This window comes from Amia ocellicauda, chromosome 1 (assembly GCF_036373705.1).
Source record: "Amia ocellicauda isolate fAmiCal2 chromosome 1, fAmiCal2.hap1, whole genome shotgun sequence".
Lineage (NCBI taxonomy): Eukaryota > Metazoa > Chordata > Actinopteri > Amiiformes > Amiidae > Amia > Amia ocellicauda.
The window spans coordinates 4,215,110-4,228,708 of record NC_089850.1 but is presented as its reverse complement, the minus strand read 5'-3'; the positions used below and the strand labels follow the sequence as shown (position 1 = coordinate 4,228,708).

The following is a 13,599-nucleotide window of genomic DNA, read 5'->3' as shown; positions in this document are numbered from 1 at the left end:
TAGAGTTGCTCTCAGATAAACCCATAGCATTCCCCTAAGGAAGACATTCTTCAACACTTTCTACTGATAATAAATCAGCATTTCATCTCTCTATAGAGCTGCTGTGAATTTTAATGAATGTTTAAAATGCCATTAAAGTGGAAGATGGATGATAAGAACTATTTTTGGTTATCCCTGTGGAATTTGATTGTGTATTTTGCTAGTCAGACTTAAGCCAGTTGTTATTGATAAGGATGCCATCCTGCCACATTTCACTGTGCTCAGCCAGTGGTTAATAATGTTTAAGCATTTTTCTTTCATTAAATCTGTGCTGTGAAAAGGGAAGGTCACACATATATATGGCCTTTGAAAATATTGCGTATTGCTATTGAATTGGCCGGATCTCTGCATTGCCCTCTGCTGTAACAATGTATTCAGCAATTGGCTTTTCATATTTATGTGGATAGGTGTGTATTCAGTTTTCTCAATGTAATGCCTAATTGTATTATGGAGTGAATAGGTGGAACATGTGGAATGGTATATTAAATGAATACTGTGCTACAAAAAAAAAAACATTGAGTCATTCTCAGTCAGTTTTGCTCATAAACATCAACAAAAGTTAGTTAAGCATGCATTTCTGTACCAAATGGGCTTGATAGAGAGGACATTTAAACTAGTGGTTTTCTGCTACACTTCCCATGTACCATAAAATGTAATACTGTCTCATTATATTGTTTTGCTTTTTGAATAACTTGCTGTCAAACTGGTAATACTATGGGGAATCTGTGCATGTCTTTAGTAACTGTGTATTTGTTTAAGGTATTACATAAACATGCAACAGATCATGATTTTGTTAATAGGTGGGTTATAGATGGGTCTAGTAGAGTATGGAAATATAAAGCAGAGGACACATAGGCACTTGCACTCAGAGTTCACACATACTATGCAGTGCTGTGCATACAAATGAGATCAAAGCAGAGGGTTAGGTTATAATTAACCCACGGCAGCCTTTATATCATCCATAACAAGCTATATCAGTGAAGGGAATCCCAGATCTACAGGATTAATATAGAAATGCCTTATAATGCAGAAACAATAACTCATAACATTTTAAACGTACTCTTAAAGAACAGGGCAATAATACAGGCAAATACAAATATGGTATGGGAAACTGCTGATTGGCAGTGGCACTGGGAAAAACGACAATGACTTACAAGACTTATTTTTATATTTTATTTTATTTTTATTTATCCTCAACTGTGGATTAAGTGTATAAAAGCATATTTCCAAAAGGAGTAAAACAAATATAGTTAAATGTATATATGCTATATATAATTAAGTCATTTGTCCTTCTTTTTACAGCTGATGTGTACATTTGCAGCCTTCAGAAGTAAAACATGCTAATACTGAATTTGAAGAAAACAATGAATGACTGAAGTGCCTATATCAGGGATATGAGCTTTTTATCCAATCTTTGTAAATCTGTTAAAGTTAGAAATACAACAATAAGCATGTAGTACTGACAGATAGCAAATTAAATACATGACATATGTGAAAGGTCAAAATGGAATTCCCTCCATACCAGGGGTTTTCAGACCGGTCCTGGAGTATCCCCTGCCCTGCTGGTCTTAATTACTTAATTGAATGCTATCTGGCTTTTTTTAGGTCAATTAAGGATTCAATTAAGCAATTAAGACCTTGGTTGGAACAAAAACCAGCAGGGCAGGGGGTACTCCAGGACCGGTTTGAAAACTCCTGCTCCATACTTTGTACCATATTTATAAAGTTTTTACAACCACACTTAGTGTATACCTGTGATCTCTCTTATAAGGAAACAAAACAGCATGTTAAATCATCACATTCATTTTGCAGAATGTCCCTTTAAAATGTCCCTCTAGATGCCTATTTTTTCATTTTATTATTTTCAGTGTAATATATAACCACAGCAAACTTAGCATGGGGAAATGTTTTATGAATGTTGTTTTGTGCAGGCCTGAATGTCAGGTCTGCTTTTTGAATAATAGCTGAATCTGAAATAACTAAATTATGTTTCCTTTTTTTTCATTAGAAGTAAGCTGCAAGACAACTGGGAAGTATTGGTTGTTGCAGCTGACAATAAAATGTACAATCACATTTTTTTTTGTTTACCTGTAGTAAAACTAAATTTGTAAATGGCACTGCAAGCTTTTAGTTTGCAATCCGATCCTGAGCAGTATGCTAGGTTGTGTCCAGCGTATGACCAGAATAATGTGAAACAATGTGGCAATAAATTATTCACAATCCACAGCGAACCGGGGGGAGTAATATTCTTAAATTACCAAGCCGTGGTAAAAGGTTTGTTCTCATCTTTTATGCCTGATAGTGATACACCACAAAAACTGAGCCAGCAAAAGTCTTTTGCAGTCAGGATATTGTTTTCATCTACTTGGTAAGCCTCACTACACCCTATGTTCTTGCTTGGAAAGGCAAAATAAAGAAGCCTGTCTCTATTGATAATACAGCTGATTTGATGTCCTGCCTAGGGGTTTATTGGGAATGGATGACTTTTGCTTGCATGCACTGGAAACAGCAAAATGTTCTTCAGTTTTTCACAGCCCTGGGGGTACATCTACTTACGTGCTCTATAAACATGACCATCTATAGTAGTTTATGTACTGAGCCATTAGGCCTTTTTAATGAAAACTTTCCATGTCTGTATCAAATGCAACTTTTATTCTTATTCCAATGACATCTATTGTTGGCCTTCACCTAAAACCCAAAGTCACCACTGCATCTCAGTTGAGCAATTTTCAGTTCTTCTAAGCTGGACCAGTGGTTCCTGTTAGGATGAATTCTTCTTTGAAGTCCGATGGCAAGAAACCTAGTTAGCATGCAAAAAATATAGTTTTCAACATTATTCAGTATATTCTGACAAATACACTACACAGCCAAAACTATGTGGACACCCCTTCTAATTAGTGGATTCAGCTATTTCATCCACACCCATTGCTGACAGATATAAAATCAAGCACACAGCCATGCAATCTCCATAGACAAACATTGGCAGTAGAATGGGCTGTACTAAAGAGCTCAGTGACTTTCAACATGGCACTGTCATAGGATGCCACCTTTCCAACAAGTCAGTTAGTCAAATTCTAGAGCTGCCTGGTCAACTGTAAGTGCTGTTATTGTGAAATGGGAAAGTCTAGGAGCAAAAATAGCTCAGCTGTGAAGTGGTAAGCCACCACAAGCTCACAGAACGGGACCACCGAGTGCTGAAGCATGTAGCATGCAAAAATCGTCTGTCCTCGGTTGCATCAGTCACTACCGAGTTGTAAACTGCCTCTGGAAGCAACGTCAGCAGAAGAACTGTTCACTACAGCTACTGTTCACTACATTAACTGTTCACTACAGCTACATGAAATGGGTTTCCATGGCCGAGCAGACACACACAAGCCTAAGATCACTGTGCGCAATGCCAAGAGTTGGCTTGTGTAAGTGGTGTAAAGCTTGCCGCCATTGGACTCTGGAGCAGTGGAAACACGTTCTCTGGAGTGATGAATCACGCTTCACCACCTGACAGTTCGATGGATGAATCTGGGTTTGGCAGATGATTTTGCACTTCTAACTTTGTGGCAACGGTTTGGGGAAGGCCCCTTCCTGTTTCAGCAGGACAATGTCCCCGTGCACAAAGCCAGGTCCATACAGAAATGGTTTGTCAAGATCAGTGTGGAAGAACTTGACTGGCCTGCACAGAGCCTGACCTCAACCCCATCGAACACCTTTGGGATGAATTGGAATGCTGACTGTGATCATGCCAGACCTGTGAGACCGAGACCTGTGAGGGGATTGGTATCAGATGTGAGATATAATATAGAAGAGTTTAAATATGGGCCGATTGTAAAGTCTGAACATCACTATAATCTTCCTTTCCGTTTCTACACTCTGAGAAATGGATTACACAAATTGGATGAAATTGTTATGGGCGTTTTATGTTCATTCAGAACTTTATGATCACTTCAAAGCCTGTGAATGATTAAATAGATGTCTGATTCTACATTAAATATTAAATGTCAATATTAAATATTTTGAATTATTTAAGTCCCTTAGCATACTGAATAAAATATGATTGTTTATGAATTCTATGCTTTTTGCAAGCTGTGAAAATCTAAACCAGGTTGTTTATTCTAATACATGTTATATGCATATGCATGGATCACCTTCATCTGTTATGTATTGCCTAAGACTAAATAACCTTATATGACTATATCACTAACCAAATAGGTTTATTTTAACTGATGGGGAAAAAATTGTCTTTTCATTCATGTTGCTAAACGAATCTCCTGTTTAGACACGGTGGAGAAAAATGCTCTGTTCTCATGTTACAGATTGGATGAAGTCTTTATCTGATAATGAAATGTTTTACAGCCTCATACATTTTACCCTCCAGCCCTGTATCAGAAGCCATTGAAGTTACATACAAACCATTCTTTAAGATGTGACTCAGCTGTGCTGTCGCTATGAGGTTTCTTTGTTGGTGTTCACAAAAACACTATCTGACTAAAAATGTAATGAAATGCTCTCCCTGTGGGTACTCAGCACTGAAATGTCATGACTTTTTATAGCCTGGATGTGTGATTGTCTGTTCAGCTGCGTTCTTGTTCTCTGTTATTCACAGTATGTGAATACAGGACAACCCCCTCACCACTCCCACAACTTTGAGCGTTGTGGACACTGTACTGTTAATTAATATTAGCCTCCATCAAACTATACTTCTACCCTAGTGAAGGACCTCACTCTTAATGACCCATTGTATACCCATTGTTCTCTGTTTATATGGGATATATAACCCCATTGCTTATCATCCATGTCTTACTTTTTTCATTATTAGTAGTATGTTTTGTATTGTTCATATAAAGTGGACATTTTGCTTTAGGCTAGTTACCTTAGCAACAGTACTTTAAATTATACTCCAAGCTGTCTGTTTCTTATACAGCTGGCCTATAATGGCTATTATATATTGTTTGTTTGGTTGGTTGAGTTTGTTTGTTTTTTTTGTTAATCAGCAAAGAAATATATGTTGTTGGATTAGATAAATTAGAATAACTATGATATCCGTGTAGGATGTATATACACTGGCTGGAAAAAATCAATCTATGGAAAATCAAATGCCTTCTGCTCCCTGGTACAGATCTATTGAGATAAGAGCTTCTGGTCACTTGATAGGGATGTTTATTTTAGTCTTTTGTCTCTTTTCCAGGTGCACCACATTGCATTATTCCCCTGACCTACCCTCCACATCCATTATTATCACTTTCCACAATGAAGCCAGGTCAACACTGCTTCGCACGGTCAGGAGGTAAGGGTCATTCTGTTGCAGTCCAATATGTATGAAAACAAAATAAACACTGAGGGAAAATACTGCTAATTTAAGTGTGTTGTGCTTTTTAACTAAACATCTGTAAGTATAAGTGTTTGCATTCCTTAGGCATTTTTTTTGCTATTTTTTAAATTATGTTTTTAGTGTTGTGCATTAAGCTCCAAGTATTGCAATAGCTCCCTGTAAAGGTTCCACCAAACCTTTTATTTCCTATATTCCTTCATACAGCAAGTATCAGGGTTGTGAACAAAGGAATGTTATACAGCACTGCCACATAATGTAGACTGCCCAGCTACTGAACATCGATGGATATTGACATTGTAGTATTTTGAATTGTATCAAACCGTGTCTCACACATATAGATGAGGAAAGTACCCGAGATAGAATAGATTCCCAGTTGCTATCTGATATGTCTGTTTCAAAATCTTGTTCCCAAAGAGTTTTTAGGGTCGCAAGTGAGGGGCAATTAAGTGAAGATATAAGATTATAAATTATTGATATTAAGCCTTTGCAACTTGGGTTTAACTCCAAAATAGAGTCTATAGGAGATTTCAAGGGTAATGACAGAAACAGGGTCATTTTTTTCCGTGCAAAATCTCTGACTTGTAAGTAGCGGAAGAAGTGTGTGCATGGCAAGTTATATTTTTGGGACAGCATGTCAAATGTGGCGAAAGTATTGTCGATATACAAATCTGCAATGGTTCTAATACCTCTCTCCAGCCATGTGCAAAAGCAGAGTCCTCCAATGAAGGCGGAAATAAATGATTTGCCTGAATGGGACTGCATAGAGAAAGCGATTGTAAACCAAAGTGTAATCTAAATTGTTTTCAAATCTTAAGTGATTGAATGACTATAGGATTAGAACTGAAGCGATTGATAGAGAAAGAAATGGAGGAGCTAAGCAGAGCAGACAAAGAAGTGCGTTGACACGACATTGCCTCCATTTGTACCCATGCTGGATTGCCTTCTTTAGCCATGTGAAGCCATAGCGACATACTACGAATATTGGCTGACCAACAGTAAAATTTAAAGTTTGGCAGTGTCAAACCACCCTCCTGCTTAGGTCTTTGTAGAAAGGCTTTACGAATCCGGGGTACCTTTTTGTCCCAAATAAAGGAGGAAATAATCTGGTCTGCTGTTAGAAAAAAATGCTTGGGGATAAACATTGGAATAGATTGAAATAAATTTTGGTAGAGTATTCATTTTTACAGTGTTTATGCGACCAATCAGAGAGAGATGTTAACTAGACCAGCGTGTAAAATCCTGTTTCATGTGCTCTAGTAAAGGGTTAAAGTTAGATTTGAAAAGATCCCCAAAAGATAAAGTGAACAAGATTCCCAAATATTTGAAACTGTTTGAAGTGAGCTTGAAGGGAAAAGAAGTCAGTGGGTAATTCTTGGCCGCCAAATTAATAGGAAACATTTCACTTTTTTGTATGTTAATTTTAAAACCTGAAAATGTACCGAATTCTTCCAGAATAGAGAGAATGTGCGGAAGGGAGGAGGTGGGATCGGAGACGTAGAGAAGCAGGTCATCAGCATAAAGAGAGATTCTCTGCTCCACCCCCCCCCGGACCACCCCCTGTATATCACCACAGCACCATAAAGAAATTGCAAGGGGTTCTATAGCAATAGCAAAAAGAAGGGGTGAGAGAGGGCAGCCCTGTCTAGTACCTCGTTGAAGTGAGAAGAATGTAGAATTAGTATTATTTGTGCGGATTGATGCTATGGGAGATGAATACAATAGCTTTATCCAGTTGATAAATTTGAACCAAATCCAAATTTATGAAGAGCGCCAAATAAATAGTCCCATTCCAACCGGTCAAAGGCCTTTTCTGCATCCATTGATATAAGAACTTCAGGTAGGGTTGTAGTTGAGTTTGTATAGATAATATTGAACAAACGTCTTAAATTAAAGAAAGAATGTCTGCCCTGTACGAAGCCTGTCTGGTCAGAAGAGATAATAGATGGTAGACAACTTTCGAGACGGTGTGCCAGAACTTTAGCCAGAATCTTTACATCACAATTTAAAAGAGAAATAGGGCGATATGATCCACAAATTAGTTTTTTTTAATCTTTCTTTAGCAAGACAGATATTGATGCTTGACATAGTGTTGGAAGCATAACACTCTGAAAACAGAGACAGCAGTAAGTGCGAAAGTTGGGATGAGCATTTCTTATAAAATTCTATTGGAAACCCATCAGGTCCTGGTGCCTTATTGCTTTGCATTGATTTCATTGCTTTTAGAATTTCATCCTGGGAGAGGGATTTGTCTAACACAACTTTCAACTCATTATTAATTGATGGAACATCAATATTATTGAAAAAATAACAAACCAAAGAAGGATCTGAAATAGTCTCTGAGGTGTACAGGGTCGAGTAAAATAGTTTAAATTGATCATTGATTTCTTGGTGATTCATGGTATTGGACCCTGTTGAGGTAGATATTTTTGTGATCAGTTGGGAAGAAACAGATTGGCGGAGCTGGTGGGCCAAGAGTTTATTTGCTTTTTCCCCATGTTCATAAGCTGCACATTGGGATTTCATTATAAGCTTTTCTGTTTGTCTAGTAGAAAGAAGATCAAACTCAGTTTGCAAGGCTATTCGAGCTTTATATAACTCAGCAGTAGGCGTGTTAGAATATTGCTGGTCGATCAAAGAGATCTGATCAATCAGTTGGGAAAGTCTCATATTGTTTTTCGTTGAGCGGTGTAGAATATTATCTGTTCGCGTAAATAAGCCTTCATACTCTCCCAAATCATAGCAAAGGAGATACCTGGTGTAGTATTTATTTCAATAAATGTATCTATTTGTGAAGAAATGAATTTAGTGAAATCAGGGTCTGCCAGAAGAAGCGAATTAAGACGCCAAGGAGGACGAGAATTAGCCTGATTAGGGAACCTTAATTCTAAAATTAAAGGGGCATGATCAGATATTACAAAACTATTATATGCACAGGACTGAATTGAAGGGAGCAACCTGTTATCAAGAAAAAAGTAGTCAATACAGGAGTAAGTGTGGTGTACAGGTGAGAAAAATTAATATTGTCTTGCTGATGGATAAAGAAAACGCCATGGATCTGACATTCCATGTGTGTCAAGAAAGGTTCTAATGGCTAGAGCAGATTTTGAAAATGAAACAGATTTTGTAGATGAGCGATCTAGAGATGGATTGAGGACACATTTAAAGTCTCCCCCGAGAAGCAGGTGATGGGAATCTAAATCAGATATTGAAAAAAGGAAGTTGGAAATAAAGTGATGGTCATCCCAATTGGGCACATACACATTAGCTAAAATCAATGGACAATTAAAGAGTGTGCCTTTCACTATAACATAACGGCCATTAGGGTCAGCAGTAACTGTGGAAGGGATGAAAGGAACATTTTTGTGAATTAAGATTGCTGCACCTCTTACCTTACTATGAAAATTGGAATGAAACATCTGCCCCACCCAGCCTCTCCGAATGCGAAAGTGATCAGATGTACGTAAATGAGTTTCTTGCAAGAAAGCAATGCCCACTCCCAAATGTTTCAGATGAGAGAGAACCTTGCCTCTTTTAACCGGATGGTTTAATCCCTTAACATTCCAACTGATAAAATTAACCGGGCTCCTTCCCTGTGTACATTTTTTATTAGTGGACATTGTAATAGAAAGGGGACATATGTGAATGGAACCAATATAGAGTAAACCCAAGAGCAAACAGGTTTGGACCAGAAATACACATATATATGAACTAAAAAAAAGTGCTTTAAAAGGGACCGTGCTTCATAACCACCTTGTAGCTGTCATAAATGAATTATTCATCACTGTCCCCGGCAATAACGCAACAGCGAAATTGTGTAATGTTGAGAGAAAGACGCCTCCCCCTCCCTTGGTCACAAATGTATACATATACGCATATACATACACATATGGAAATATTGTACCTGGCAAATTTCAATGCATCCTGCGAAGCTTCCTCAAGGTTTCTTCAGTGATGGCAGGATACTGTCCTTGTACAAGGTAGAAGCTTCCTGAGGGGTGTTAAAAATTCTGTGATCTCCGTTGAAAGTGACACGCAGGCGAGCCGGGTGGAGAAGGCCATATTTAATTCCAGCTTCACAAAGTTGGGTTTTCACGATCTTGTATTCCCTGCTGCGCCGTGCCAGATCAGCACTGAGGTCAGGGTAGATGAAGATCTTGCTTCCACGAAAGTAGAGTTGACCCTTCTCTCTTGCCAGGCACATAATGTGCTCCTTCATTTTGTAGTGGTGCAGCCGTAAAATGATCGGTCTTGGAGGCTCGCCACGTTGCAGCCTCGGTGCCAAAGATCGATGAGCCCGATCCACTACCAGTGGCGAATCGAAGCTCTCCTTGCCGATCTCCAGAAGTAGCGCCTCCGTGAAGACAGTGGGATTTCCTTTCTCTGAGCCCTCAGGCACACCGATGATGCGGATATTCTGTCTCCTACTGCGATTCTCTAAATCATCCACCTTGCTCATCAGCCTTGCATTGTGCATCTCCAGCTGGGTGCAGCGATCCTCGACAGCCCCGATCCTATCACTCGCGTCTGTCGCCGCATGTTCGACATCTCGCAGCCTCTGGTTGAAGGAGGCCACTGTCGCCTGTAGAGCCGCCACTGAGTAGCGGAGCTCTGTGTGGAGACCAGCGAATTCGGCAAGTATGGTGGTCTGTAGATTTGCTATTGCACTGGAGGGAGAGTCAGCACCAGAAGCCACCATGTTTTCCGCAGTGGTAGAACCAGAAGCGATCGGCAAGGTATCGGATTCTGTTTCGGTCTGATTGCCTTTGCTTCGAGGTTTTGACATCTCTATCGCATGAAGGAGCACTTGACAAACACTAAGAAAACAATAAAACTGTGCTAATTGTTCTGTTAAATATGTATTATAGGGATAATATGTAAAAAACGTGGGAGCTGCTCTCAGTCACATCTCACTCCATTGCAGGCTTCCCGCCGACCCCCCAGTTTGCCTGTGTTTTTGATGGTGCTTGAGATATCTCGCACATTCTACATTGTATGCAGTTAAAAAGATGTTTGTTCTGTTTTTGTTATTCTCAAACAACTTCTGTTTAATGCCTGTGACTCTTACAAGGGAGTGCAATACTTTAATTCACTGTGTTTGTGCTGCATTCTTTGTAAAATGTAGATCAAGAGAATATGCTCACCTGCTTTGTTCCTCCAGCAAGTACAGTTCTCGCTAGGTTTTGAACAGTTTTGTATTACAGCTTTGTGTCAGTGTTAGGAATTCTGCTGGTTGCTAAATATAAACCAGTGATGTTACCTTTGGAGACTCAAATCCAGTGAGCAGTATACCCTCACCTGATTGTTTGGGAGCTTGGAAATATAATCTATATCATATTCTTGAAATGTTGTGTAATGAAGGAATTGTGCACATTCTAAAGGTAGGGGTTGTTGTTAAAAGAATAAGGGGGTATTTAAGCTATTATTTCAAGCTTTTAAAGTCAATTTCAGTGTGTTCACTGAAAAGATTCTCAATGCACTGCAGTTTCAAGCAATTAAAAATCCAATTTCTCCTTTCTTTATAACACTTTGTTTTTTGGATGGCTGACCATGACTGAAGTAGTCCCTAACACTCAAACAAATAAACCCACCGCTGCAAATGTGCCAAGGTATTGAGCAAACCCAAAATATAAACACTTACATACACACATTTAGGAACTGTGCAGGTCAGACCATTGGAAGCAAGACATGATGTAGAGAATGACAGAGGGTAGAGGGGTTGTGTAACTCATTCCTCCACAACTCAGACTCATGTGGTACTAAATAATTTGGTTTCCCTGACATAATGTCCGAAAGCAACATTTTAATTTTTTATTTTAATTAAAGCAGAATGTATGTTTTATATCTATTCTTGACATCTGCATTTATGTATATTTGTACCTCTCTCTATTTCTCTATTGAAATATCCATTATCTGGGTAGGCAAATCCCAGGTAGCAAAAACCCAGAGGCCACACAATCCCAGTAGATCTGTTTTAATTAGCTTGGTATTTCATAGCCTCAAGCACATCTTTGCCTTGTCTGCCTCAATTCAATATGACTTTAATTATTTATTCTCCCAACTCAACCCCTCTGGCAATGTTGAAACCTTTTTCCTTTTTTTTTGTCTCCTTCTGCTTCTCCTAGGAGTTTTATTAACTGAGGGATTTGAGGTTTGAACGGGTTGTCTATGTGTTTTGGCACCTTGTGCTGGGTTTATTCAACTGTTGATCTACACTGGCTTCAATGAGGGGTCTCATAGCCTGTCAGAAAAATCAATTAATTTTAAAATGCTGGCTCACCCCTCTTATTCCTGTAATTGCTGATAGGAAGGTTGACTAAATCAGCCAGTAAAAGCATGGCAGATCCCACACAGGCTCAGTATAGCATCCTGGGAAACCATACTATTTACAGTAAAGTTAATAGAACTCAATACTGTAGATATTGCATGAAGACAACTGAAGCAGGAAGAAAACTAGAAAATGTATGGAAACAAATATATCAAGAATGCTACTTATTACTATCATGATAGGGAGTGAGGGGGTTACATAGCCAATTATAGATGGTATGTGAAGTCCAGCCCAATGGTAACTACTTAAGAATTATCCAAATTTTAGAGATCCCACATCACAGAGGAAACAACGACAAGACATTATGTTCTTGGAATGTCACCTGTGTTTGTGTCACGGTTAAGTACATTGAACATCAGTCAACTAATTCTTTATGCTTGGAGTCGGTGAAAATCAAATAAACTAGGAAATGCTTCTAGAAACTGAAATGTATTAGTCAGTCAAAGGGTCCTCTCCTTTTTACTTAATTAGTTTAGGACTTAATAGTCAGCACACCAAGTGCTGAGCTGGGATTCGATAAGCATTAACTGCAAGAGAGCAATATGAAGACCTTTGTGGACCAGTAAGTAAAAGCTGCTATTTTTTTTAAGCTTTCAAATGAGTACATGCAATACTGCAGATGAGTTTCTCATTGAAAAAGATGTCAAGGAACCCATTTTTGGTTCTAAAGTATGTATGAAGCCACTTCCATTAATTATAAACAAACTGTTAAAACCTCATCAGTGAATACTCTGGACCAAGACACAGGATTTGGTTTGTGTTGTGATTTACAAAACAAAATTACAAATGCTGTCTGTATTTAAGCAAATTCAAGTTATGATACAGTAATTTAATGTTCATTTTGTGTCTGCTAACCTAATTTGATTAATTTAATTACATTTGAGGCCTGTTGACAGTCCTGCCATGCTAACCTAAGGAACACATGCAGTTGTACAGTCTGTTACAAGTTTTTGCCTAACTTTCTTTGACATGAACTTTAAATGTTATCCCCTTTCAGTCTACATTAATGCCTTTATGTACCTTTACATAAATATTTATATTGTAGCAATATGGGACTGTTCTGTGGAATGGAGGGACTGCAGTATGTGTGTGTCAGTTCGTTGTGTTGGGGGGTGGGTAGATCATTCGTGGATCTGATTATAATGGGGAATTGATGTAATTTCCTGGGTTAAAGGTTGCAAGTTGCAGTGATGGACTCAGGTGCGGGAAGAGGCAAGTGTGTAACAGTCCAGTTCAAAAAGTCGGCAAACAAGGCAATAGGGTCAAGGCAAAACAAGTGGTAGAGGTCACAGGCAGTAGGTCGATCGATCAGGAGTACAAAGAGTCTGAGGGCAATCCAGGAGTCAAACACGGGGAGTAAACAAAGGTCTGGTAAACAGGATATCAGTAAACTAGAGGGACGATCAAGTTCAATGGGAGGAGGAGGAGAAGCCACAGGATCGATGTCCAGAGAGCACGGGGTCAGCAACAGCAGGCTTGAGAAGAGAAACATGGAACGTGGGAGAGATACATATGAGCTGGGAGGATGAGCCGGTACGCCACTGGATTTACTTGCCGGTCTATTTCAAAAGGTCAAATAAAGCGGGGACTGAGGTTCTTTGAGGGAAGCCGGAGCCGAATGTGCCGCGTAGAGAGCCACACCTTCTGCCAGGGTTGGAACTGGGGGTTAGGTCTGCGGTGACGATTTGCCTGTAGCTTCTGGCGCTGGACTGCCTGCTGGAGACAAACGTGGGCAGCCTCCCAGACCTCCGCGCTGCAACGGTACCAGTCATCAACCATGGGGACATCCGTAGGGTCATCTATGCCAGGAAACAGTGGGGGTTGATAACCGAGCACACATTGCAATGGTGTGAGACCTGTGGAAGAGCAGATGAGAGAGTCCTGGGCGTACTCAGCCCACGGGAGGAACCTG

At 39.3% G+C, this 13,599-nt stretch overlaps 1 protein-coding gene across 1 annotated transcript in view; it reads left to right on the top strand.

Annotated features, from left to right (window-relative positions):
• galnt14 (UDP-N-acetyl-alpha-D-galactosamine:polypeptide N-acetylgalactosaminyltransferase 14 (GalNAc-T14)) overlaps positions 1–13,599 on the top strand; it is a 132,505-nt gene that overhangs the window by 68,893 nt on the left and 50,013 nt on the right. The window contains exon 3 of the mRNA XM_066705455.1: positions 5,219–5,317. Within this exon, the coding sequence (XP_066561552.1) occupies positions 5,219–5,317 (99 nt within the window). The remainder of the gene's footprint in view (positions 1–5,218; positions 5,318–13,599) is intronic.